The sequence below is a fragment of the Archocentrus centrarchus genome, chromosome 8 (assembly GCF_007364275.1).
Source record: "Archocentrus centrarchus isolate MPI-CPG fArcCen1 chromosome 8, fArcCen1, whole genome shotgun sequence".
Classification (NCBI taxonomy): domain Eukaryota; kingdom Metazoa; phylum Chordata; class Actinopteri; order Cichliformes; family Cichlidae; genus Archocentrus; species Archocentrus centrarchus.
Genome location: NC_044353.1, coordinates 307,138 through 334,305, shown reverse-complemented (window position 1 = coordinate 334,305; position 27,168 = coordinate 307,138). Strand labels below are relative to the sequence as shown.

The window sequence follows — 27,168 nt, the reverse complement described above, 5'->3', positions numbered from 1 at the left end:
GGAACTCATCTGTTCGAACACACCTACACACTGAGGAAACTCTGGAGATCAAATTGATCAAATATCAGGTTATTGTTGAGTTCACCTTAATGTTATTGGATGTCTGTGAAACAGCTGTGGTTATTGTTACTGTGGTGCAGTCAGAGCTCCTTAAGACAGCAAGAAGCTTTATGTATATTTGCTTCCTGCATGCTGTGATTCAGGTGATGGATGCATAGCAGGGCTCTCTCTGATATGAAGGGAATGGATAGTTTATTTAAACAATCCACAGCTAAAATAATAATGTCTGCTTTTGTTTGTTTGTTTATGAATGTATTTATACACAAACGTGTACAAATGCATTCATAAATAAATCTGCTGCTCCTCCGACAACTTCGCTTTATTCATAATAAAATAAACGCGGAGGACACAGACTTCATTACCATCATCATGCGACACCTGGCATGAGAACACGAGACTTTCTATCCTCCGTCGTCCCTGCCACGGGATGCAGCGGGTTGCCTTGGTAACAGCAGCTTCCTCCCGGCATGCAGCAGCCCGCTACCCCTCCCTGTCAGAGCGGCGCAGGGTGGAGCAGCAGACGGACCGACAGCAGCAGCAACATCAACAGCCACGAGGTAAGAGCCGGACGCTACCATTCTCCTCTTCTTCAATCTCTTCATCCTCCTGATTGTTGATTCTCGGAGGTTCGGAGCGGCTGCTGCGGGTTTTCGATGACCGGATCAGCCCGCAGGCTGCTGTTAGCCCGCAGACTAACGGAGGAAAATGAACTCTGGGAGGAAGAGGAGGAGGAGGAGGAGGAAGAGCAGGTTCAGGCGTAGCTGCAGACTGAACAGAATCAGACTTTAATGTTTTTGCTGCTGCATCATCATCATGGAGGATTTACTCTCTGAGCATGCTCACTGACTCCTCTGCTTTTCTTCATCTCTCTTCTCCACTTTGTCCTCTTGCTCCTCTGTAGGAGTGACGATGGATGGAGACTCTGCCTCCCTCAAAGATGGCCCCGCCCATGAAGCGCAGAACATGATGGAAGGTTGGTAAAAATCGATCACTAATATGTGATCAATACCTAAAGGCGAGGGAAGCTTGGGTTTGAGGAGAAATTCATGGAAGACTCACCTGGTCAAACTTTATTTAAATTGTCACCTCTTATCAATTATGTGACACCATCAGGTAACCGTAAGCACCTTATGGTTACCTGATGGTGTCACATCATTGTACCTACAGGAAGTGAATCCCTCTCTTTTAGCTCCACCCACAGAGGAAGGACTTGAAGAGTGCTGTGATTGGTCCAGACTCTTTTGTTGCTATGATGCAAACATGCATGAGGTGAGAATATATATGTATCAGAGTGCAGCTCATCTGAAGACCCACAGTTTTTCTTTGCTTGTTGAGGGTATTTTATGAATTTAATTTGAGACAATCTGACAGCTGGTCAATGTCATATTTGCTCTGACACTCCACTCTAGTTGGATAGCTGGGTAAAAAGTTTCCTGAAAGAAAAGTGGCCACGTCCCCTAAGTGAACATTGATTGGTGGAACACATGAGTGCACCTGTAACCGCCATGTTAAAATTCAGGATATCCTGCATGATGTGAGATGCAGGAAGTAGAGCCTGCAATGAGAATATAAAAAACAAAACAGGTGGCAATGAGCTGAGGCTGCTCACTTATAGCAAACATCGTAATCTGGATTATTTTACATGTTTACTCATTGACTTAAACATGTGGCAGAACCTAGAAATTTCGTTTTTTTTTCCAAATGAAAAATTCCAACTTTTAAAAAGAATTCCATACATCCTCTTCTGCTTATCCTGTTCAGGGTTGTGGGGGAGCTGGAACCTATCCCAGCTGTTATAGGGCGAGAGGCAGGGTACACCCTGTACAGGTCACCAACCTGTCACAGGGCTAACACAGAGAGACAGACAACCATTCACATCTATGGGCAATTTAGAATCACCAATTAACCTAACCCCACTAACTACATGTCTTTGGACTGTGGGAGGAAACTGGAGTACCCGGGGAGAACATGCAAACTCCACACAGAAAGGCCCAAGCAAAGGTGGATTCAAACCCAGACCCTTCTAGCTGTCCATCTAGCTGTGAGGCAGCAGTGCTAACCACGACACCACCATGGTGCCTAAAAGAAAAAAGAATTAAAATGATAACTAAAAATCGTACGTGGTGGATGAGGAGGCTGATTTATCAAGCAGGAAGTTAGAAAGGAAAGTCTGAGACACCTGCACGACAGCCAAGGCGCAAACATCGGCAAGCTGAAGGCAACAGCTGCCTGAGGGAAAGCAGAGAAGGATGCAGCAGTCCGACTCACTTCAGTCACCTGAAATACTGATCAATGAAAACTGATCGTTCTTATTTACAGACACCATTTTTCCAATTGTTATTAGTAGTCATTAACATTTTTTTCAGGTCTTACGGAAACCTTTATTTCTTCTCCTACAGAAAAAGCGACTGTGAAGGAAGCTTCTGAAGAATCAATGAAGGTAAATCTGCACACTCGCCCCGGATCAATAGTCAGGCATTCCTAGAGGTTGGCACCTCATTAACATGATAATGAGGTATGGGAACTCAGGGTTGGGAAATATTCAGACAATGGAAAATTTTACCTTGAATATCACAGTTTACAAACCTTGCTCTTAAGCACCATGGTAACCAGCCATGAGTGTCTGACCTACTCCTGAGCAATTCATGCAAAAGCTCTGCCTACTGACCAATCAGTTTGTCTCACCATTGGTGGAAGACCCCTCAACCTCAGATCTGAAGATAAAGACCGTCAGTTCTCAGAAGTCAGCCTGAAGTGTGACACTTATTAATCTTATTGATCACTTTGAGCCGTTTAGATTCAGTCAGCAAGGCTGAAGTAGCTAAAAGAGTAAAAACAATCTTAGACGCCACAATAACCCTAATAACCCTAAACACAGTCAGATCAGCCCGTGCTTCATTGAAGATTGTATTAATAATATATATGTCAGATGCATTTATTAGCATACTGCTTCCAGCTTTCTTTCTGGGTGGATATCTTTCGGTCTTTATTATTGTGTCCTCACATCAGTTCAAATTTATATTGAAGAACATGCAGCTCTATGCCTGTCCATATCTGCTGCTAACTCCACCCCATTTAGATTCAGAAAACCTGGGCTGAGTTCTAAAGTTGAACCAGTCATTACAGATTCTGGTTTATTGAAGGCCATTCAAAAGACTTCCTGATGATGTTGAACTGACTTTGTCATACAGATCTCAAGTGTATCGGTCTTCACCCGTCTCACCGGTTTTTGTGTTTCAGGCCTCCAGGACAGCAGGAGGTGCCAGAGCAGCCAAGATGATCTCAGCCAAGAGCACAGGTACACTGAACCAGTCTAACCAATCACACCAGCTTAACCAGTCTGACCCATTAACCTGTGTCTGTCTGTCTGTCTATCAGAGTCCGTAGATGGCGTCAACAGTCCAGGAAGTCGTTCTCCTGCCAGCCGATCGTCCACTCCCAACAGAGAGGTGAAGAAGGTGAGAACACTTGAGAGAGGTGATTCAATGCGCAGACACAAGAAAACTGTTTTTGTAGTGATGAAGTCTACACACTTTGCTGCAGTAAAACTAGCAGTACAGCAGTGTAAAATTACTTGGTACAGCCAAAGGTCAGAAGTATCAGAAAGAGACTGACAGTCAGAGGTAGAAGGTTGCTGGTTGCTAGCCCCAACTGACTGCCCCTCCCTGAGCCTGGTTCTGCCGGAGGTTTCTTCCCACTGTCACCAGGTGCTTGCTCATAGGGTTTTTTTTTTTCGATTTTTGGGTTTTCTCTGTAAATATTGTAGGGTCTTTGCCTACAATATAAAGCGCCTTGAGGTGACTGTTGTGATTTGGTGCTATATAAATAAAATCGAATTTAATTAGCTCTAACCGAGTCAAATAAGAAGCCAGAAGAAATAAAATGCTTGTTGAAACAATTCAGCATTTCCATCGTGTCATAGACAGGAACAGAATCCATTAGAACGAAGGAAGGTAGAGTCTGGGAGTCCTTGCTGACTGAAAGGGAATTTATGACTTTCCAAAATTTCTGAGGATTATTTAAATTCTCAGTGGTGACTGACAAATAATATTCTGATTTGGCTTTCTTGATTAAAGAAGAGCATCTGTTTCTTAGTTGTCTGAAAACAGACCAATCACTGATGGAGCCAGTTTCTCTAGCCTTGGCCCAGGCCAGATTATGCTCGTGAATAATGTCTGCTAATCCCGGGGAAAACCAGGGATTCTCTCGCCCCTTAACCCTGAGTCTTCTGAAAGGGGCATGCTTATTTACAATTTCCATAAGACAACACCTAAAGAATGTCCAAGCTGTTTCTACATCAGGGATCAGATGTATTTTCATCCAGTCAACAGCAGACAAATCATGATGATATGCTTGCTCATTAAAATGCTTCAAGCTCCTCTTATAAATTACACGAGGCTTAACTTTGGGTATTCTGGTATCTCTAGTGACATCAACAACACAGTGATCACTTAAGTCATTGCAAAAGACACCCAAAGATGAGAATTTATGAGGAACATTAGTCAAGATCAGGTCAATCAAGGTGGACTTCTCAGGGCTTTTAGGGTTTGGCCGTGTGGGTAAGTTGATCAACTGAGTAAGATTAAAAGAGTCACAAACAGATTTCAAATCTTCTGATACCGTCTTAAACCAATCCCAATTCACCTAACCTGGACTGTGGGAGCAAACCGGAGTACCCGGAGAAAACCTACACAGACATGGGGAGAACATGCAGACTCCACACAGAGAGAGAGGGAGGGACCTGGGCCAAGATGGAATCGAACCCAAAAAAATCTATTTTTCAAAATCTCAAAAATAATAACCAACTAAAGCATTAAAATAAATAAACTAGGAAATGAAAGCATTAACATTTTACTTAGAGTATGAATTCTTCTTTCAGTCCTTTTAAAAGTCTTAAGATTCAATTCATTTTTATTTATTTAGCACCAAATCACAACAAAGATGCCTTGAGGTGCTTTATACTGTAAGGTAAAAACGGTACAATAATACAGAGAAAATTCTACAATCAAACCCAGTATTTTCTATTTTGTTATTCTATTTTTTATAATTTTTTATTTTGGATTCATTTCTCATTAGTATTTTAATTCAATTCAGTTCAATTCAATTTTATTTATATAGCACCAAATCACAACAAACAGTCGCCTCAAGGTGCTTTGTATTGTGGGTAAAGACCCTACAATAATATAGAGAAAACCCAACAGTCAAAACAACCCCTATGAGCAGCACTTGGTGACAGTGGGAAGGAAAAACTCCCTTTTAACAATTATACCATGAAGTCAGGCACTTTGAAGCTTTCCTTTTCAGAGGAGCCACAGTATCCAAAGTCGTACGCAGTGAGGATGTAAAACTATTGACGAGATAATCGACCTCACTGGGAGCAGAGTTTAGGTAGCTGCTCTGCACTGTGTTGGCACTGAAGAGCATAACAATGAAGGAATTAGATCCTTAAACTTAGTTACAGCACTTTCAGAAAGACTTCTACTGTAATAAAACTTATTCCCCACTGCTGTGTAATCCATTAAAGTAAATGTTACTAAGAAATGATCAGACAGGAGGGGGCTTTCAGGGAATACTGTTAAGTCTTCAGTTTCTATCCCATATGTCAGGACAAGATCCAGAGTATGATTAAAGTGGTGGATGGGCTCCTTTACATTTTGAGAAGCCAATTGAATCTAATAATAGATTAAATGCAGTGTTGAGGCTGTCATTTTCAGCATCTACATGGATGTCAAAATCACCCACTATAATTATTTTATCTGAACTGAGCACTAAATCAGATAAAAAGTCTGAGAAATCAGATAGAATCCTTTTCAAAAGAATTAAAACTTTGTCTGGGACTTTGATTAATTAATAAGCTGGAATTGAAGATTGCTGCTACTCCTCCTCCTCGACCTGTGCTTCGAGCATTCTGACAGTTACTGTGACTCGGGGGTGTTGATTCATTTAAACTAACGTATTCATCCTGCTGTAACCAGGTTTCTGTAAGGCAGAATAAATCAATATGTTGATCAATTATTAAATCATTTACTAACATGGACTTGGAAGACAGAGCCCTAATGTTTAATAATCCATATTTAATTGTTTTATTATTTGGTGCAGTTGATGAAGTTGTATTATTTCTTGTTTTTGAATTTTTATGCTTGAATAGTTTTTTGTTGATTTTAGCTTTGTTTTTTGGTGGTCTGGGAGCAGGCACCGACTCTGTGGGGATGGGGTTTTGGGGGGATGGCAGGAGGAAAGAAGCTGCAGAGAGGCGTGTAAGACTGCAACTCTGCTTCCTGGTCTCAACCCTGGGTAGTCAGGTTTTAGGGTTAATAAATTTGGCCAGATTTCTAGAAATGAGAGCTGCTCCATCCAAAGTGGGATGGATGCCGTCTCTCCTAACAAGACCAGGTTTTCCCCAGAAACTTTGCCAATTATCTATGAAGCTCACGTCGTTTTTTGGACACCACTCAGACAGCCAGCGATTCAAGGAGAACATATAGCTAAACATGTCGCTCCTGGTCTGATTGGGGAGGGGCCCAGAGAAAACTACAGAGTCCGACATTGTTTTTGCAAAGTTACACACCGAGTCAATATTAATTTTAGTGACCTCCTATTGATGTAACTGGGTGTCATTACTGCCGACCTGAATAACGATCTTAACAATTCTACGATTAGCCTTAGCCAGCAGTTTCAAATTTCCATGAATGTCGCCTGTTCTAGCCCCTGGAAGACATTTGACTATGGTCACAGGTGTCTCTAGCTTCACGCTCCGGAACAGAAAGTGATACAATATCGCAGTGAGAGCCAACACCAAGTGACAGCGCCACCAAGCCAATGTATTATTTTAGTATTCTGATTTCCTGTCTAGCCCCTATGCACTGTAAACCCAAATTAGTAATCATTACTAAAGCCGCACGTGGTAAGTGATTGCACTGGGATATCTAGTTTTTACAAAATCAAAAACTAAAAAAATCAAGCTCTCTTTACATAAAGTCTTGTGTCCAAGATAATACATTACTAAAGAATTCAATGTTTTAAAACTAATGCTTACGAGTAATTAACTTAACCACTGATCATGTGTATCAGTAATCATTACTCATGTTTATCAGTTAGAATTATTAAATGGAAATTGTAATCATAATCAATTTGTTTAATTTATATTTCACAAAAATTGTATATTACCTGTTGTTCTCCACATAAAAATGACAATTCAATTTATTTTTCATAAATTTATTGTAAAATAGTGCAACAGTAACATTTTAAACATGTAAATATGCGTAAACATTTCAATGTGTGTAACATTTTAAACATTAATACAAAACTAAATCAGTTTAAAGTGCTTTACTTTGGAATCAGTGTGAAATTTAAAAATTTTAAATCTTGTACAAAGGGGAACATGCTTGCATAACATTATGAACTGAGGTAGCATTTATCATTCATTAATCTTGTCAAAAGCCTAGCATGGAACCTTTGAATGGCTTCGACAGAAACAGGTAAATTGCCTAAGAAGAATGAGCATCCCTACTTTGTATAGCTCTTTTATTTTGAATCCTTAATGATTAGACTAAAATAAATTAACTAGCATGGTGGCACATAACAATTAAAACAAGTAATAATGAACAGAAAAGTTTCTGTATGACAGTTTTTCAGTCTGTAAACTTCACCAACCCATACATTACAACAATTGTTCACATTTTAATGAATTATGTTTGTATTTTCAAGAATCAAGAATCAAGAATCAAGAATCAAGAATGCCTTTATTAGTCCCACAAACGGGGAAATTGCAGTTAACAGAACATCCATCCAAAACAAAAACATAACACAGACAGGGGGGGGGACAGATGTCTGAGGACATGCAACCGTTTCTCAACGGCGCTACCTTTAGCAGAGAGACAGAAAGAGATACATTGGGATAGTTAGGTTCAAAAAATCATCTCATACTGTGTTCATAAAGAACACCTTACGAGGTTCCAAAAAACACCTCAGCAAAAAGCATATTGCACATATAAAGCCGGGATAGCAGTATGGTGGGTAGGGTCAGGGTCAGGAGGGGACGCAGACGGAGACGAGAGGGTGGGGGCATTGTGGAGCCCAGATGCCAGCTCCCAGGCAAACAGTTTGCTGATAGTGATGGAAGTTCATCAGCAGCCTTGGTACACCAGATCCAGCTTCACAAATCACAGAGAGGGCTGAGGGGGATAGCGGCCTTCACACATAGTTCTGGAGAGATATGATTGCCAGCCAAGGCCGGCTAGGGAGCCGAATTCTGATAATGCAGATGTTGTTTTGGAACAGGCTGCTTGTTTTTTCAACAGCCTTCAGTCTCACTGGGAAACCATTCAATAAATCCAATAATCCAATTCATTAGTTACCGTCCTCACTGAGCAGAACTGTACCTTATCTCCAGATCGAACCCCTCTCACCTGCTACTCCCCAAGTCTACGGCTCAGGTTCATCAGGCTTTGAGGCTGAGTCTGTACCATTCTGGTCAGCCCATCCACCTGGGTCGGCAGCCTCTGCAGATGTCGAACTGCCGTCCAGGTTTTCTTAATTTCACAGTAAATCAGGTATCCTCCAAGCCCAAACAGAAAAGATACCGCTACCAGATAGCCAAATATGTAAGCGTCTTCCACGTCTTCCACCTCTAGGGCCGAGAAGCACACAGGTCTCCACGAGCTCCAAGAGTCGATGACGTATCCAACCGGGTCTGTTCCACTCGGACACGCAGGCTCCCCTTTCCCAGATCTCATAGTGGAAAAAATTCGATCCATGGTCTTGAAGGCCCAGTTTGCCAAATCCATATTAATCTTATTCTTATTCGAACAGTGTGCAAGAGACGCTCTCACAGCAAGCAGCAAGCAGGAAAGATAGGGAGGGCAGGGAGAGAGATAGAATGCGACCGTCCCCGTCAGAGGCTGGAGCAAGAAAGATAGCTACAAACTTAACTTCAGCATTAAAAACAAACTTCTTGCTGCTAAATAAGAATGAGAAAAAAATAACTTTTTCCATCTAACCAAAAATAAAAACCCTGCACCACTTACACAAGTAGTTGATTTTTCAGTGTCTGAATTCTCGGCTTCAACTCAGTACTTCCCAAATGAAAAAATACCTGTTGAATGAACAGGAGGGTATTTCTGATTTTCTTTGGGTAGTTTAGGTGGAGTCCATATGTGAGCCCAAAAAGGAGACCCACAGCTTCTGGCAGGTTCTTCAGCTTTTCCACAACAACTTCACCCTCAATGACAATTTTCAGGCTCGCCGGGTGAAGATCTGATGTTGGGGGAGAGACACCTTCAGGATTCACCAACAACATCCCAACGTCCATTTGGCCAAAGGACTCATCACCATCCTAAAATTAAACAAAAGATGATTGCCAGAAATACAACTATTACTAGTGAATAAAATTACTGAACTACAACAGAGTGCCATGAAGAATGATAGAACAAGAATTATATGAAATGCAATTTATGCTGACATGATAGCTACTACTTGGTCAAGCGTTTCAAATTTTCTAACATTAAACATTGCAAAATCAATATTGGTTTACGGAATATTTGAGGGATCTTCTTGGTCCATTCGGTCACTATTTGACTGACACTGGAAAACTTTTAAATTACTTGTTTATACATAATATTATTTAATACGGGACCATCACAGTCATCACTGCACATAAACACAGGGTTAGTCAGGGTTACTTGAGATTGTATATCCTATTCAGCAGACAGTGGGCAAACTGCTCACTCACTTCATCCACCTTTCCGCACAGGTTGGTTTATTTGAGAGAAATGGTAATTGGTATTAGATTTTCAGATCAAGTGAGTGCTTAAGAAGTCATATAAACATTACACAGGATCATGTTATTAAAATAAAACTCTAAAAAGGCTCCTGTCCTGTTCAAATAAATCCTTACAGACCCTTTCCTTCATTCCAACGTCTCTCATGCACTATCAGGGGTCCAAAAAATGAAAACACACAATGTAAAGGGGGAAAAAAAAAAAAAAAAAACAGGGATATGTTGCTACAGGAAAAAGGTTACAATAATATCTAAACTGCATTATGACACTGACAATGTCATGAAGCAGAAAAACAAGTATTACAAAAACGAGCTTACAGCTAGACTTTCAGACGCAGACTTCTATCTTTGACCGGCAGATTCTGTGCTCTGGTAAAACTCCAACATATTATTTCTATTCTAATAACTGAATATTTTGATTAGAACTTGCAGTATAGTGGATGCAGAAAAGGTGTTGTAGAAGTCTATCCAGAATAATAAGCTCGTTTATGTATTGTACTTACTATAGACTGCTTGTCAATTTTGGTTTGTGCAAATTATACAATAAATATCAAATTATAAAAGCTGCTCATTACAAACAAAATGAATACTTACAAAACTAGATTTGAAGAACTCAGTGGGATTGTCTCCGAGTAGATGAGGAAGCCCTCTTAGTATGACTGTTCTTTTTTCAGTGGGATCCAGTGACTGTAAGACAGAAAATGGATAGAGAATACGTTAAAAGAAAAAGTCTCTCATAGACACAGACAATTTGTGCTTTGTTTTCTTCTCCCGGTATTACCTGCATTTGCTGCAAAAGCTGTGCCAGACGGTCACCCACGTTGCCCCTCTTGGCTCTAAAAATTTCAATAAGACGGGTAGTGTGATCATCAAGAGCAGAATACAATTCCTGCAGCAGGTCTTTTCCCACAATCCTTTTGAATTCCAAACAAATCTTAAAAAAACAGAAAAAGAAATTAGTGTGCTGTACAACTGGAGAGCAAATGACAATACAGAATAGTTATGCGTACCTCACAATATTTACAGCTCCACAGCATGTTGGATAGCCACCTGTAAAACAGAAAATATGTTTTAGTGTTTAATTCCAAGTTAAAAAAAAAAAAAAAACCACAGTTTTAGTACAGTTAGAACAGTAAATAGAAATAGAATCTCCATAACCTGTATTGTAGAAAAAAAATTAGACTGAAACATAAATTTGTTCAAGTAACGACCAAATCTAGAGAGCCTGTGAGGAGACATGGGTCAATTTTTATTTCTATTGCATGGGGTGGCTGTAGCTCAGTAGGTAGAGCAGGTTACCTACTGATCGGAAGGTCAGCGGTTCGATTCCTGGCTACTCCAGGCTACATGCCAATGTATCCTTGGGCAAGATACTTAACCCCAAGTTGCTCTCCGACCATCCTGTCGGAGTATGAATGTGTGTGAATGCTAGTTAATTAAAAAAGCACTTAGCTTAGTTTAAACATGGAAGTGCTTGTATGAATGTGAGTGCATGGGTAAATGTAAACATGTTGTGTAAGCGCTTTGAGTGCTCTGACTGAGTAGAAAAGCGCTATATAAGAACTAGTCTATTTACCATTTACTTCGCAATACTTTGGGGAATAGAACCAGATTCAACACCAAAAACACGTTTCTCACACAAAGAACAGAACATTCAGTCCGTTTATGTTTTCAGGCTTGATGTTTATTTTGCAATGATTAATAAGTGGTCACCTGAAATGATGTGGTTGACTAGCTAATTAAAAAACCTGCTCTACTAATGATCTGTCAGAGTGGGTGTGTGAGTCACCTTATATACTTGTTTTAATTGAACCGAAACTCGCCGAATTCCGCAACACATCTACATGTTAAGGTTGTCAAAGTCAAGCTAGCATAATTGACCTACTTCCCTCTGCCTGAGTATTTTTTTAAATCAAAACTTTTTACTGACTTGTGAAATATAATACCCTTGGACCTTGTTTTCTAGTTGTCAGTGTTGATAATTAATAGCAAAACACTGCGTTCCTTTTTCTTTTATATATCACGCGTACATTTAGCGCGTCATGTTGACAACATGACAGCTAAAAGTAACGGCAGTCATCGTTGGTGAGGAGTTTTTTTTTGCCCTCCAGTAGGGAGATGAGGAGCTAGAGCTTACGCGCGACGTCACGTTTCAACTTTTGCGAGGGAATGCAAAAGAAAAAAAAAAAAACATCCTCTTGCCCCCTCGCGGCATCCGCACAAATCAAATGTGGTGGTAGAAAAAAACAGAATTGAACGAGCTAACACAGCAACAGCCCTTGCTTTGCGTGTTCACTGTATAAGTTACAAAAAAATAAAGCATGTGGTAAATTATTTTTTACGCAACAGAAAGCTAACGTTACCAATTGCTGATAGCATTAGCTATCTGTGCGAGGCAAGTCGCCTTTTGTACGCTGCAGGCATTAACTACTAATCCATTCAGTCCCAAAAGATTAACAAATATGATAGACTAGCTATAATGTTGGGCAAAATGACGCAGTTGACACTGCAGTGAAAGATTACAGTTAACATGAGCACCCCGAAAATGTTATTTTACCCAGCGAATACAACTATTATGATAACGGATTCAAATTTGTGCACTTACCATAAGACGCTAACGCTGATTTCCCCCACTTCTTCACATGCAGACAACAGTCAGAAGAAACTTCTTCTTCGAGTTGGCAAACAACTTAAAGGTGCATTACTGCTACCTACTGGCTCACCAGTCAGGTGTGCACTGACAAGCCCCGTCCCAAAACTGGTAAAAACATGTAAATGAGAGTTGTCTCCACTCAGAACCATTAGTACAGCAAATACTCGTTTTGAGTAGTTTACAGTTCACATTTTGTTTAGTAATGGTCCCGCCTTTTGCAAAATAATGAAAAGATTAGTAATAATAGCTTGACTTATTATGTAAAAGAAAATTTGGGTTTACAGTGTGGTAGCACCTGGTAACACCCTTGAACTGTTTCTCCCACCTGCTATTCAAGCCTTCTGTTTGTGAGGGGCAGCCAATCAGAAGAAAGCTGTCTTAAAGGGAGGAGCTAATACATCTCACACAGGAAGATGAGGGGCTGAATCAAGGCCCAGTGTGAGATAAAGAAAGATTATTTTGAGCTATGAATCATGCAAAGCTCTCTGATGGAGTCCAGGAATAAAAAGTGGAGCTGAAATGAGTCAGCTTTGAGTAAAAGTACATCTGAACTGTACATCACTGCAGAACTTTAACCACGGGTTTGTGCTACGATCCGATGGGGAAGCCTAACACCAACCTGGACGTAGTCCTGGTTCTGAGTATTCTCACTGGTTCCTGCAGGTTGTACTGGTTTGTAATTGGATCACTGGTTCTTATAGTGACTGGCACTGCTGGTTAAACTGGTTCTGCTGGTGCTGTTCTACAGGTGGCAGTGGTCCGGACCCCCCCCAGGTCTCCCGGGTCTGCTCGTGGACGAACGCCCCCCCTACCTTCTCACCCCATGCCCGACCTCAGCAACGTGAAGTCCAAGGTCGGGTCCACGGAGAACCTCAAGCACTCACCTGGAGGGGGCAAGGTAACACAAACCTGTCTCTCTGTCCTGCTGTGCAGAAAACATGACTCACAGGTAGATCCTGACACTCACCTGTCTGTCTGCAGGTTCAGATCATCAACAAGAAGCTGGATCTCAGTAACGTGATGTCAAAGTGTGGCTCTAAAGACAACATTCACCACAAACCAGGTAACATGACACACCTGGGGAGGTCAGTGTTCATAAAATCTAAAGTTTTATTCTGTATTCAGAGCTGTGGTTCCAGCAGAGAGCTGCTCAATCAGTGAATCAATTAATAAAAAAGAGGATAGTTCTGATCAGAAGATCAGGCTGATCTGTTTGCTCTGCTCCTCAGGTGGAGGGAGGGTGGAGATTAAGTCAGAGAAGGTGGACTTTAAAGCTATTCAGTCCAAAGTTGGCTCTCTGGAGAACGTCACTCATGTGCCGGGAGGTGGGAAGAAGAAGGTACATGCTAACAACATGCTAAAAACATGTCAACAACACACTGAACCCTGAATCATTTACAATTTGTCATTAAATCTTAATATTAAAGATGAATTTCTGCTCATTTATCTTAAAATAAGATATCTTTATTGTGATTGCACAATACAATGAAATTTTGTTGGAGCCACTCTCTAGGTGCCAAAATAATAAATACAAGATAGAAATAAGAAGTATAAATAAAATAAAATAAATAAGGATTTGGTATTTACAGTGCGCAGAGGTAGTATGATCAATTTGATGCAGCAGCATAAAGTTACAAATTAGAAAATATTCAAAAAGATCTGTTTAACCCTTGTGCTTCAAATGTCCTGCAGTTTGTGGACCCCCAGCAACAATTACAGTAATAACCCTATATAGGGTGTGAAGTGCAATTTCCAAGCTTTCAGAAACCATTTGAATTTTTCCAATAGGACAAATGGTCACATAATTATGGTAATTCAAGGTATGTTTGATCTGACGTCTTAGTGGTGATACGCTTGGTGTTAACCAGCTGTTCATGGTAAGTAAGGGCAGGTAACAGGTCAATCAGCGGCCATTGCTGGGTGTTAGAGGGTTAAACATCTGATTTTTTAAATATTTTTAATATTTTCTGTTAAACTTTTCAGTTTTATGATTTCTCTATAAACATGAACTCATTCATCAGAATGAAACATATTAGTGCACATGCAGCTGACATACATGATACATACTGATGATAGAGAGACTGACAGTGGAGGGGCTTCAGAATCAGTCATGTCTGTGAGTATAAACAGCACTGATGATGATGGTACATTACAGGTGAGTTAGCTAAGCCTAATATGCATCATGAGCAGAGTACAGAATGTCTGTACAGCTGTTTTCAGCAGCATCCCATTTGTATCTATATGTGGAATTTAGGATAGGAGGGGAAGCTTGTCTTTGTGAGTTTGTACAGGTTGGATGCGAATATTTTTGGTTCCAAATTTTTAATTATATTGATATAGAAAAATCCTACCAATGACTGGACAAAGCTGGACTGACAGCACAGATTAGATTAGATTAGATAAAACTTTATTGATCCCTTAAAGTTCCAGTAGCAGCTTTTACAGGTAACAGAGGCACACAAACACAGCAGAAATCACAATAAGCAAACATATGGATAAATAAATAAATAATAAAACAGACAAGTATTTCTTTATGTTGTGTTGTGGAAAGGCTGAGGCTGCTGCACCTCTCCTCCCTTTGTCCTTCTGTTACCCCTCCTCCCCCCCAGAGAGGATTTTTACAGTCTGATGGCATGAGGGACAAAGGAGTTTTTCAGTCTGTTAGTCCTACGCTTGGGAAGAAGCAGTCTGTCACTGAACAGGGTCCTGTGGTTGCTGATGACACTGTGCATAGGGTGACTGGCATCCTCCATAATGGCCAGTAGTTTGTCCATAGTCCTCATAGGCCACCATCACCAGAGAGTCCTGTTTCACGCCGTCCATATAGCCGCCCTGCCTGATCAGTTTGTTCTTCCTGAATGTGCTGCCCCCACAGCACACCACGGTGTAAAACAGGACACTTGCTATGATGGACTAATAAAATATCTCCAGGAGTTTCCTGCAGATGTTAAAAGACCGCAGCCTCCTCAGTAAGTACAACCTGCTCTGCCCCTTCCTGTACAGATGTTCTGTGATGCATGTCCAGTCCAGCTTGCTGTCTAACCACAGTCCAAGGTACTTGTAGGAGTCTACAGCCTCCACCTCAACCCTCTCAATAAGAACTGGTTGTGACCTTGGTCTGGACTTCCTAAAGTCAATGACCAGCTCCTTGGTCTTTGAGGTGTTGAGCTGCAGGTGGTTCCTGTGGCATCAGACAACAGAGTCCCCGACCAGGCTCATATACTCCTCCTCTCTGTCATCCCTGATACACCCCATAATGGCTGTGTCATCAGCAACCTTCTGGATGTGACACAGCTCAGAGTTGTAGCAGAAGTCTGAAGGGTGCCAGCACCATCCCCTGGGGTGCTCCGGTGTTGCTGATCACAGTGTCAGACATGGTGTCCTTCGGCCTGACATACCGCGGCCTGTTGGTGAGGTAGCTGGAGAGCCAAGCGACCAGGCAGGGGTCCACAATCATCCTGTTCAGTTTATCCTGAGGCATAAGGGGCTGGATGGTGTTAAAGGCACTTGAAAAATCCAAGAAGAGGATCCTCACCATGCCACGTCCCTTATCCAGATGAGAGTGTGCTCGGTGCAGCAGGTAGAGGATGGCATCCTCCACTTTCCTGGTATGCAAACTGCAGATTGTCCTGGCTGTGTTGCACCTGGGGATCTGAGGAGGCTGAGGAACAGGCGGTTCAACATCTTCATCAGATGTGGGGTGAGTGCCACCATTCGGAAGACATTAAGCTCGCTAGGTCGGTCCTTCTTCGGTACCGGAACAATGCAGGATGTCTTCCAGAGGGTGGGCACTCTCCCCAGTTGCAGACTGAGGTTGAAGATGCGTTGGAGTGGTTCACCCAGTTCAGCAGCTCAGGTCTTCAGCAATCAGGGGCACACATTGTCCGGACCCACTGCTTTCCTGGAACGAAGCTTCCTCAGCTGACTCCTGACCTGGTCCCCAGTAATGCTCGGAGGACTCTATGTTGTAGAGGAGGTGCAGGAAGAAGGAGCGAAATGGCTGCAGTGAGTCAAGTCAAGTCAAGTCAAGTTTATTTATAAAGCACATTTAAAACAACGACATTGACCAAAGTGCTGTACAAGAACTATAACCCCAAGGACTATACTAAATAAAAATAAATAAATAAATAAATAAAAAATAAAATAAAATATATATATATAATAATACATAAATAAATAAAAATAAATAAACAAAATAAAAACATTAAAAGACAATAAATAACATAAAACAACTAAAAACATTTAAAACAAATACCATAAAATGCCATGAAGCAATCGTCTAAAAGGAGGTAGCACTGCAGTCAAATGCCAAGGGAAAAAAATGTGTTTTTAATAAAGATTTAAATGTGTGTATCTTCTGAGCTGTGCGGATATGGAGAGGTAGATCATTCCATAGCTTTGGTGCTGCTGCTGCAAAAGCTCGATCACCTCTCTGTTTTAGTCTGGTTTTAGGCCTCTGTGAGAGCAGCTGGTTCGATGACCTCAGAGCTCTTACAGGGGTGTGACAGTGAAGCAGCTCAGACAGATACAAAGGTGCCAGTCCGTTTAAGGCTTTAAAAGTAAGCAATAAAATCTTAAAATTGATTCTTAAATGGACAGGGAGCCAGTGAAGGGATGACAGGACCGGGGTAATGTGTTCATGCTTTTTTATACCAGTTAAAAGACGAGCTGCCGCATTCTGGACTACCTGCAGGCGGCGCACAGATGATTGATCTATGCCAAAATACAGGGAATTACAGTAGTCCAGGCGGGGAGTAATAAAAGCATGAATAACTTTTTCCAGGTCCTGTTGCGGGAGATAAGGTTTTACCTTGGCAATGACTCTAAGTTGGTAAAAACTGATTTTAGTAACAGCACTTATTTGCTTCTCCATTTTAAAACTACTATCTAAAATGACACCCAGATTTTTTACAGCATCACGACAGTGAGGAGCCAAATGACTCGGAGTGCCAGAGGAGTTGCTGTTTCAAATTTACCAAAGCATATGACCTCGGTTTTGCTTTCATTAAGATTTAGGAAATTGTTTCTCATCCAGGACTTAATGTCACTTAGACAGTTCAGCAGGGGTTCCCATGGATCTCTGCTGTTCAGTTTGACGGGCATATACACCTGGATGTCATCAGCAAAACAGTGAAAAGAAATATTGTGTTTCCTAAAAATTGACCCTAGAGGCAACATATACAATGAGAAAAGAATTGGGCCCAGAATGGACCCTTGAGGCACTCCACAAGAAAGCTTTGCTGCAGTAGAAAAACAGTCTCCTAGATGGACAGAGAAACTCCTGTCAGTAAGATAAGATCTGAACCAAGTCAGAACTGTGCCTTTAATGCCAATTTCATGTTCTAGGCGGGACAGAAGGATCTCGTGGTCCACAGTGTCAAGGCAGCTGACAGATCTAGAAGTACTAAAACTGCGGGGCTACCAGAGTCAACAGTTAAAAGCAGATCGTTAAAAACTCTTAAAAGAGCCGTCTCTGTGCTGTGACGCATTCTAAAACCTGACTGAAACTTTTCCCACATTCCATGTCCACTTAAAAATGCTTGAAGTTGCTTAAAAACAACTTTTTCAAGGACCTTGGATAAAAATGGTAATTTAGATATAGGTCTGTAGTTCGAAAGAACATCAGGGTCAAGGTTCTTCTTCTTGATTAGAGGCTGCACAACTGCATGTTTAAAGGCAGCTGGAACACAACCAGATGCAAGAGAACTGTTAATTAGAGCCAGTATAGTTGGTCCCACTGAATCAAAAGCCTCTCTAAAAAGGCGAGATGGAACACAGTCTGTGGGAGAGTTTACAGGTCTCATATTTTGAATCACCTCCTTTAGTGTGAGGGGGAGTGTGGGGCTGATTGAACGTGTTAAAAAAGTTGTTCAGTTCATTCGCCCTCTCCACTGTTCCCCCCACAGCTCTGGTCTTTGTTTTGTGGCCTGTGATGGTTTTCACCCCTTCCCAGACCTCCCTCAGAGGGACTAATCATGGCAGTACAGGAACAAGCTCTAAGCACAAGATTGATAGAGGCTGGGGTCTACCACACAAGGTAAGACCCCAGGTGCAGGCTGTGCAGAGATGCCCCTGAGACAATCCAGCACATAACAGCAGGGTGAAAGGTGCTAGCAGGCAGGACATACATGGAACGCCATAACCAAGTGTACTGTGCAGGACCCTCAAGCTCCCAGGCCTCTGGTAGAGGATCCGAGCTTGAAGAACAAAGACCGCCCACAGGGTGAGTGAGGAATTTTTAAAAAAACATGTACACTATCCCTTGAGGTGACTGTTGTGATTTAGCGATATATAAATAATATAAAATTTAAAAAATGAATTCCGCTGCAAAAGTATTGGAACAGTGTGGCTATTTTTCCTGCCGACTGAAAACATTTGAGTCAGACATCAAAAAATGTATATGAGACAAAAGATCGATGTCTCAGCTTTTATTTTCAGGTGTTTCAATCTGGATCTGATACACAGTTCAGAACATAGCACCTTTGGTCTGAAGCCATTTTTCTTGTGAACAACAGTATTGGAACATATAAACTTAAACTAGATTACTGAATAAGACTCAAATTTAGATGCAAATCCTTTGCTTGCAATAAGTGCATAAAGCCCGTGACCCACTGACATCAGTCAACCTTTCACTGCAGCCTCTTTCAGTTGTTGCTTGTTTTGGCGGGTGGGGGGTTACTCCCTTCATTCTCCTCTTTAGCAGCTAAAATTCTCTATAAGGTTTAAGTATGGAGACTGACTAGGCCAGTTTAAAACGTGAACTCCTGTGTGTGTGTTTGGGTCATTATCCTTCTGCATGATGAATCAGTTTGGTTCCATCTTTCTTTGAACTGACAGACAAATGTTTCTGTAGACTTCTGAGTTCATCGTACTGCTGACATTGTGGTGGCATCATCAATGAAGATTAACGGGCTCATTCCAGAAGAAGCCATGCAAGCCCGAGCATGACATCTCCTCCACTGTGCTTCACAGATGAGCTCGTCTGTTTGGGATCATGAGTAGATCCTTTCTTTCTCCAAACTTTAGCCTTTCCATCTCCATAGTAATGGTTCATCTTTGTCTCATCAGTCCATCAAACTTTGTCCGAGAGTTTCTGAGGCTCGTTCTTCTTCTGTTCATCTTGCTAATTAGTGGTTTGCATCTTCTGGTGAAGCCTCTGTACTTTTCTTCTGTGAACAGTAGATTGTGATACCTTCACTCGTGCGCTCTGGAGGTTGTTGCTGATGTCACAAACAGCATTTTTAGGGTCTTTCTTTAGGGCACTTGATGTTTCTGTCATCAGTTGCTGTTGTTTCCTTGGTCTACCTGTTCCACATCTGTTACTTATTACACCTGTGATGACATTCTTCTTCAGGACATTCCAAACTGTTATACTGGCTATGGCTAATGTTTGTTCCTGGCTCTGATTGATCTTTCATCTTCTTGCAGCTTTACAGCTGCTTGTTTCTCACCCACAGACACCTCTCTGCTTTTCATGTTGGTTACTCCTCTAACTATAACTGCACAGTCTGCACAGGCAAAACCGAAGTCTGAAACTGAGCATAGCCATTCAGTGCTATTAATTGTTTGAATAATCAATGGAACAGGACACATCTGGGCAACAAACACAACTGGCAGTCACATGGTCAATACTTTTGCTCCCAAGAAAAATGGGCGGGTTCAGACCAAAGGTGCTATCTGCTGAACTGTGTATCAGATTCAGATGGAAATACAATCTGTCCATCCCCTCTCACCCTCTAAACGACACAGTAGGAGCTACTTGATGCTCTCACTGTGTCATTTAGAGGGTGAGAGGGATTCACCAGGATGGATGTGAGTTTGGCCAACCTCTTCCTCTCACCTCCTCAGTGGAGTCCAGAGAGTAGCCCTTGACAGTACCAGGACTCCTATACAGTTTGTTCAGTCTCTTCATGTCCTTTTCTGAACTCTTGCATCCCCAGCAGACCAGAGGATTGCAGATGCTACTACATTGTCAAGAAAGGGCCCGAACAATGTCCTGCACATTCAGAAGGACCTGAGTTGAAGATGGCTCTTTCCACACCATTCAATAAAATTGGTAATAATCTCCATGTACTTCAGTTCATTGCCCTCCGATAGATGCCCAACAATGACTGAGTTGTCAACTTCTGGAAGTGATAACTCTCCATGTTATATCTGAAGTCTGATGTGTAGAAGGTGAAAAGGAATGGGGAGAACACTGCACCCTGTGCAGCCCCTAGGCTGGAGACTACCACATCAGTCATAAAGTCTTACGTAATGCAGTCTGTTAGTAAGGTAGTCGATGATCCATGCAGTCAGGTGGCGGTCCACACCAACTATAGAATAGAATAGAATGCCTTTATTGTCATTATACAGGATGTACAATGAGATTGGAAAGCCACTTCTGTTCAGTGCATGCAATAGAAAGTCAAACTTTCTAAAATAAAAATAAAAATAAAAATATAATATCTAATATAATCTAAAAAATATACTGAAAACAAAACAGCATGTATAAAAATATGCAGAAAAATAAAATGTATAAAAATATATACAGAAAATAAAATGTATTAAAAATACAGAAAATAAGAGAATGTATAAAAATGTTGTAAAAAAATTAGTGTATACATATAATAATGAAGATGGGGAGTATTGCACTTGGTGAATGAATATTGGAATTACACAATATAGCAGTGATAGATATTGTTCACTATGAATAATATAATATTGCACAGTTACAGTGGGTGAGTGTGAGAGTTCAGGGTGGTGATTGCTCTGGTGAAGAAACTGTCCCTGAGTCTGTTTGTTATGGCTTTGATGCTCCTGTAGCTCCTGCCAGAGAGCAGCAGGTCAAACAGTTCAAAGCCCGGGTGTGAGCTGTCCTTGATGATGTTCCTGGCTCTGCTGATGCACCGGGAGGTGTAGATGTCCATCAGGGAGGGGAGAGGGCAGCCAACCATTCTTTGTGCTGTCTTGACTACCCTCTGAAGCCTCCCCCTGTCTGCCTCAGTGTAGCTGCCGTACCATACTGTGATACAGTACGTCAGCAGGCTCTCAGTGGATGAGCAGTAGAAGGTCAGCAGCAGGTTTGAGTCCAAGTTGTTCTTCCTGAGGACCCTCAGGAAGTGAAGGAAGTGTGATGTTATCTGACCAAGAGAGATCAGCAGAGATGAGGACACCAAGAAACCTGAAGGTGTGGACCCTCTCCACATGCTCGCCGTTTATGTAGAGGGGGGCTGGGTCAGTCCTGTGCTTCCTGAAGTCGATGATGATCTTTGGTTTTCATGGTGTTCAGTGCAGGTTGTTCTCTGAACACCAGGCTGTCAGCTTCAGGACCTCCTCTCTGTAGGCTGCCTCATCTCCCCTTGAAATGAGTCCGACCACTGTGGTGTCCTCAGCAAATTTGACGATGAGGTTGTTATTGTGGGCCGGACTGCAGTCATGGGTGTAGAGGCAGTACAGGAGGGGGCTCAGCACACAGCCCTGTGGGGAGCCAGTGCTCAGTGTGCGGGTGGAGGAGAGATGGGGGCCAAGTCTCACAGTCTGGGGCTGGTTGGTTAAGAAGTCCTTTATCCAGGAACATGTGAGAGGGGGGAGGCCCAGGGTGTGCAGTTTGGTGGTGAGAATGTCCGGGATGATTCCAGCTCCTTTCATCTTCTCCTTTAGCAGTGATAGGTGTATTGTATTTAAAGCACTGGATGAATTAAAGAACACAATTCTCATCCCTATTGTTCTCTAGATGAGAAAGGGACTGATCGACAAAGAAAATGATTGTATCCTCAACATGTCAGGGTTAGGATGTGTGGCTGGCAGTGTTGGACCCAAATGCAGTAAACATAGACTATGACACAACAAGGAACGGAGAAGAACTGATGGTTTAAATACACACAAGGTAATCGGGGAGAGTGGAGACAGCAAGGAACAACAGGTGAACCAAATGAGACTAATGACACAAAAGAAGCAAAACTGAACACAAAGCACAGGGAACAAGGGACTGTCAAAATAGAACAGGAAGTGACCAAACAAGACACAAACACAGACTTGACAAAACAAGGAACAGAATACACAAGAGACAAGGGACAAAGACAGAAACAGACAGATGCGGGAACACAGAGACGCAGGAAGAACAAAGGAAGGCAGGAATGGAATGCAATAGCTATAACTTAAAGCAGAATTAAAAACTATAACAAACTGAGAATCTAAACCGTAAGGAAAGAAACACAACTAGAGATATAACAACAGAAAAAATACAAAACACTGGGAAAACAGCCCAGGACCATGACACAACACCGATAAGCAGCAGATATGCAGACTGAAGGGGATGCAGCTCAGCACTTACCTGGTGCTGAAGTTGATTCAGTACAGTCCTCAGGTGGCCTGAAGTGGTTAACCTCATAACATCCACCAGGTCACCAGATCAGCTGTCCTCGCATCTCTTCTGTTCATGTTAGGGTGGTCACAGAGTTGGAAGTTCTTTATGAAGGAGAAATGGGAATCAGACTGTGACCTCTAAGGTGGATGTGAACAGGAAGTGATGTGTAGGTTATCTGACATTCACACGTCTGCTTTTGGTTTCATCTCATCAGCTTCAGATTGCCATGTTTTCTTAGTTCTGTCAAGTTTTATTTACCCAACCGCCATTCACCCTGAGATGATCCCCCATCAGCATCATCAGGAAAAGGGCTCCAACAAAACCAGGCTGAGGGGGCCGCACATTTCATTTCATTCAGGTCCATTTTTGTCACATGAGCTGATTTACAGCCATAATTCCTGTACGTTTGGATGTTTGCAGATTGAGACTCAGAAACTGAGCTTTAGAGAGACCGCCAAAGCTCGGACTGACCACGGTGCTGAAATCATTGTCCAGGCTGACTCCTCCCCTCATCGCCTTAGCAACACTTCCTCCCATGGAAGCCTTAATGCTGCTGAAGCTCCACCCCTCGAGACCCTAGCCAATGAGGTAAGAAGTACAGAATAAAAAGAAAAAAGAAAAACAACACACGCTAACACACAACTTCTTCTTCCTGTCAGGTGTCTGCCTCCCTTGCCAAACAAGGCCTGTGATTGGATGAAACCTGTGCCTACAGACCCCACCCCCTATCATTATCAAGGAAACGGCCCAATAGAAGGAAAAAAAGATCATTCTGCCTTTTACTTCATAATATTACATGAAATCACCAATGATTGGAGAGATTTTGTGAATTCAGACGATCAGGTGAGTTCACCTAGGTGTGCAAAGAGACTCATGTCCTCCTTTTTTCTCCAGACTCACATTAGCATCAGTTTAATGTGTGGTTAGTCCAGCTTAGCACAAACTCTGCACATTTCTTAGCACAGAAATATGCATCTCTACACTGCATCTCACACGGTTTATCTACTCAGGCCTGATTCAAACTTATGCTCTGAATCTTTGTAGCGCCTACGATGTAAGCTACATAAGTGGCCGGCGTCGTTGCTGGCATTTATGCTTGTGCTAGGTGCATTATGGGCGGTAGTGTCCCATATTTTATATGCGGTGCCAGCCGATAGAAACAAATAACATGCTGGGACCTCTTTTTTCTTCCTGGTCCTCACTCTTTGCTGACGTCATTTTTTTTTTTCGGGTGCAAACATATTTGTCCCACTATTTTTTCCACTTCTTTGTTTATTCCCTCGCATCCATTCTGATAGTTTCATCAATCTCCCTCCAGGAGCAGGCTGATATCTGTGTGTTATACCTCATACTGAGACCATGATTGTTATTCTATCACTGATAAATTCAAAAACTGGACTGCACAGGAGGAATCGACAATACTGAGAGTATCCTCGCGTCGACCCGGCGTGTAGTTACATTTCCAGAAAGATGCACATTAACAGCCTGACCCCGAGCAGCCTCTGCCAACATTTGCTTTCAAAAACAAGTTAAAAGAGCTGCTGTGAAACCAGAAGATTTAACTCAAAAAGCTGTGACGCTGTGAAACATTAAATAATGCATATCTGATAAACCATGATTTTACTCAGAGTAAAACAGAAAACATATCTAATGTTTAAGCTGAGAAAATGTACCATTTTAAGAAAAATTAGCTTATTTTGAATTTGATGGCAGCAACATATCTAAACATTTGTTGAAGTTGTTGGAGTGTGTGTCTGTGTTTGCACTGTGCAGATGTTTGTGCGGCTCAGAGGACTCATTTTTAACAGCTGGAGAGATGCTGGTTTAATTTTGAGGTTTGATTCAGTTTTGCTGAAACGTCAACTCGCCTTTATTTATTTCAATGTCTGTCTTAGACAGTCATCACAGCAATTGCAGCAGCCAGTTCATTCAATCAGCATCTACCTGATTCACCTGCACAGCAATGAACACCTGGAATCAGGGGACACATCAGGTGAAACTGTAACTTCACTAACATCTGACAGACACAACAAACCGAGGGCTGTGTGTGCCCCAGTAACTCATAATGAAGTCTGTTTACATTTATGGAGATTTCCATAAATGTAAACAGGAAACGTGAGGATGGCGGAAAAACAGGGTGGAGGTGAAGCATTGTGCCATGTAAATCTGGACAGAACAGGAAGTACTAAAACATGCTAACAATCAGCCTGTTTGTTATGTTCATAGAATCTTTCCAATCAGTCTCTCTGATGTCATCTGTCTCTGCCAATCACCATCTCTTCTGTGTTTTTGAATGCTGACCTTCTGTAACTCCCCCTGCGATGACTCCCCCATCATTAAAAGAATACCGAGAATGCCATTTGATACCAGGTGCCAAAACATTTGTGTCTCTCTGCCTGTTGGCTGTTCAAGTGCTTTGTACCAATAAAGGTTCTCTTGAATCGGATAGTTGAGTTTGTCTTCACTGCAGAGAAATGCCTAACATCATCAGGACTGTGACCTCCATCATGGACATGAGCAGAAAGAGTTTTATCACATTTACCTGCAAACAGGAAAACAGATGGTTTTTCCCACCTGATCCCTCCCAGCATCAACTGATGTTCCCACAGCCAATTTGAGATCAGATTGACCTCACCTGCCCAGTAGTGGGTGGAGCTCTGGGTTGCTTTAAGATGAATGAATACGGAGTTGAAACAGTCTGTTTTTTAATTGGTCAAGTTGACCAATTAAAACAGGAAGCAGGGAATACACTTCCTGTTTCAACTCAAAGTAAAAATGACTCAGAGTGAGGATTTTCAGCCTCCACATTTACACGTTTTCTGCTCTAAAGCAGAAATGAGCTCCATGTGTAGAATCAGAAAAAAATCTGTTATGTTTGTGAAGATGTGGCACGATGATACAGTGGTTAGCACCATTGCCTCACAGCAAGAAGGTCCTTATTTCTGTGTGGGTTCTCTTCAGATTCTCCAGCTCCCTCCCACAGTTTAAACACATGCTCGTTAGCTCAATTAATGGTTTTAAATTGTCTGTAGGAGTGAATGGCTGTCTCTCTGTTAGTCCTGCAACAGATGGGTAACCTGTCCAGGTGTGCCCTGCCTCTCGCAGCTGGGACAGGATGACCCTAAATCAGAATCAGAATCAGAATACTTTATTGATCCCAGAGGGAAATTTCTGTTGTTACAGCTGCAACCGTTTCATTTAGACAAGTAAACCAAAAACACAATAATATACACTAAGGCATAAAAATATGAAGATGGGATGGTAGATGATATAAAAAGTTCATCGTCAATGAGTGACGTCTCAGGTTTTTAGGTTTAGATCATTATGGGATGTTTTTCAGCATGTTGTGAGCTCACTGTAAGACTTGCTGTGATTGGTCCACATCAGAACACCTTTGGTCCAATCAGAGCTCAAAACCTTCATCTACAGAGAAACAGTCACCTGTAAGTGTTTTTGGTTTTCCTGTCCCATTAAGGTTAGGTAAACTAACTCTTACCTGTGGTGACTCACCTGTTCCAGGATGCACATTCAACAAACTCTGAATTTAAAAATGAACTGAACTGATCAACTCTGAGATTGAAAACTGAGTTTCCTGTTTCAGAACAGCTGATCAGTGTGAGTTCAATCAACTGTGAGTATGTTCACCGTGACTGCCTTCTAATAGTCCATTATGCTTGGGAAGTTTCCAAACTGGGACAAGTGACCTGGAAGTATCTGAGTGCAGGTAAAATAACAGCTGTTCCAATTCTCAAAAAAAAAAAAAAATCACAGAAACACTTTTTAATCAGAGTTTAACATCAAGCCCATGAAACCTCTGTGTTATTGATGCGGTCAGGTAAATATCAGAGGGGGTTCGTAATCAGTTGCAGCTGCTTTGGTGTTCATGAATTTACCAACAGGTGCACTAGAGGGTCAACAATGAAACAAACCCCAAATAGGAATGGTTTTACAGGTGGAGGACACTCAGATTTTTCCCTCCTCATCTTTTCTGACTGTTTTTCACTAGTTCTGCATTTGGCTACGGTCAGTGTCACTGCTGGGAGCATGAGGCCATAACTGAACCCTACAGAGGCTGCACAGGTAGTCCAACTCCTCCAGGATGGCACATCAATAGATGCCATTGCAGGTTTGCTGTGTCTCTCAGCACAGTCTCAGAGCATGGAGGAGACTCCAGGAGACAGGCAGTTACTCTAGAAGAGCTGGACAGGGCTGTAGGAGGTCCTTAACCCATCAGCAGGACTGCGATCTGCTCCTTTGTGCAGGAGGAACAGAATGAGCACTGCAGAGCTACAAAATGACCTCCAGCAGCCGCTGGTGTGAATGTCTCTG

General features: G+C 41.9%; 1 protein-coding gene across 1 annotated transcript; it reads left to right on the top strand.

The window, feature by feature from the left end:
* The first annotated feature begins 487 nt into the window (after window positions 1-487).
* On the top strand, window positions 488-25,279 carry maptb (microtubule-associated protein tau b). Its single transcript, XM_030735374.1, has 10 exons — window positions 488-617; window positions 962-1,033; window positions 2,460-2,500; window positions 3,301-3,358; window positions 3,439-3,518; window positions 13,240-13,389; window positions 13,473-13,554; window positions 13,721-13,830; window positions 23,260-23,427; window positions 23,499-25,279. The coding sequence occupies exons 1-10, from the start codon at window positions 488-490 to the stop codon at window positions 23,529-23,531; spliced, it is 924 nt and encodes a 307-aa protein (XP_030591234.1). The 3' UTR covers window positions 23,532-25,279.
* The last annotated feature ends 1,889 nt before the right edge of the window (window positions 25,280-27,168 follow it).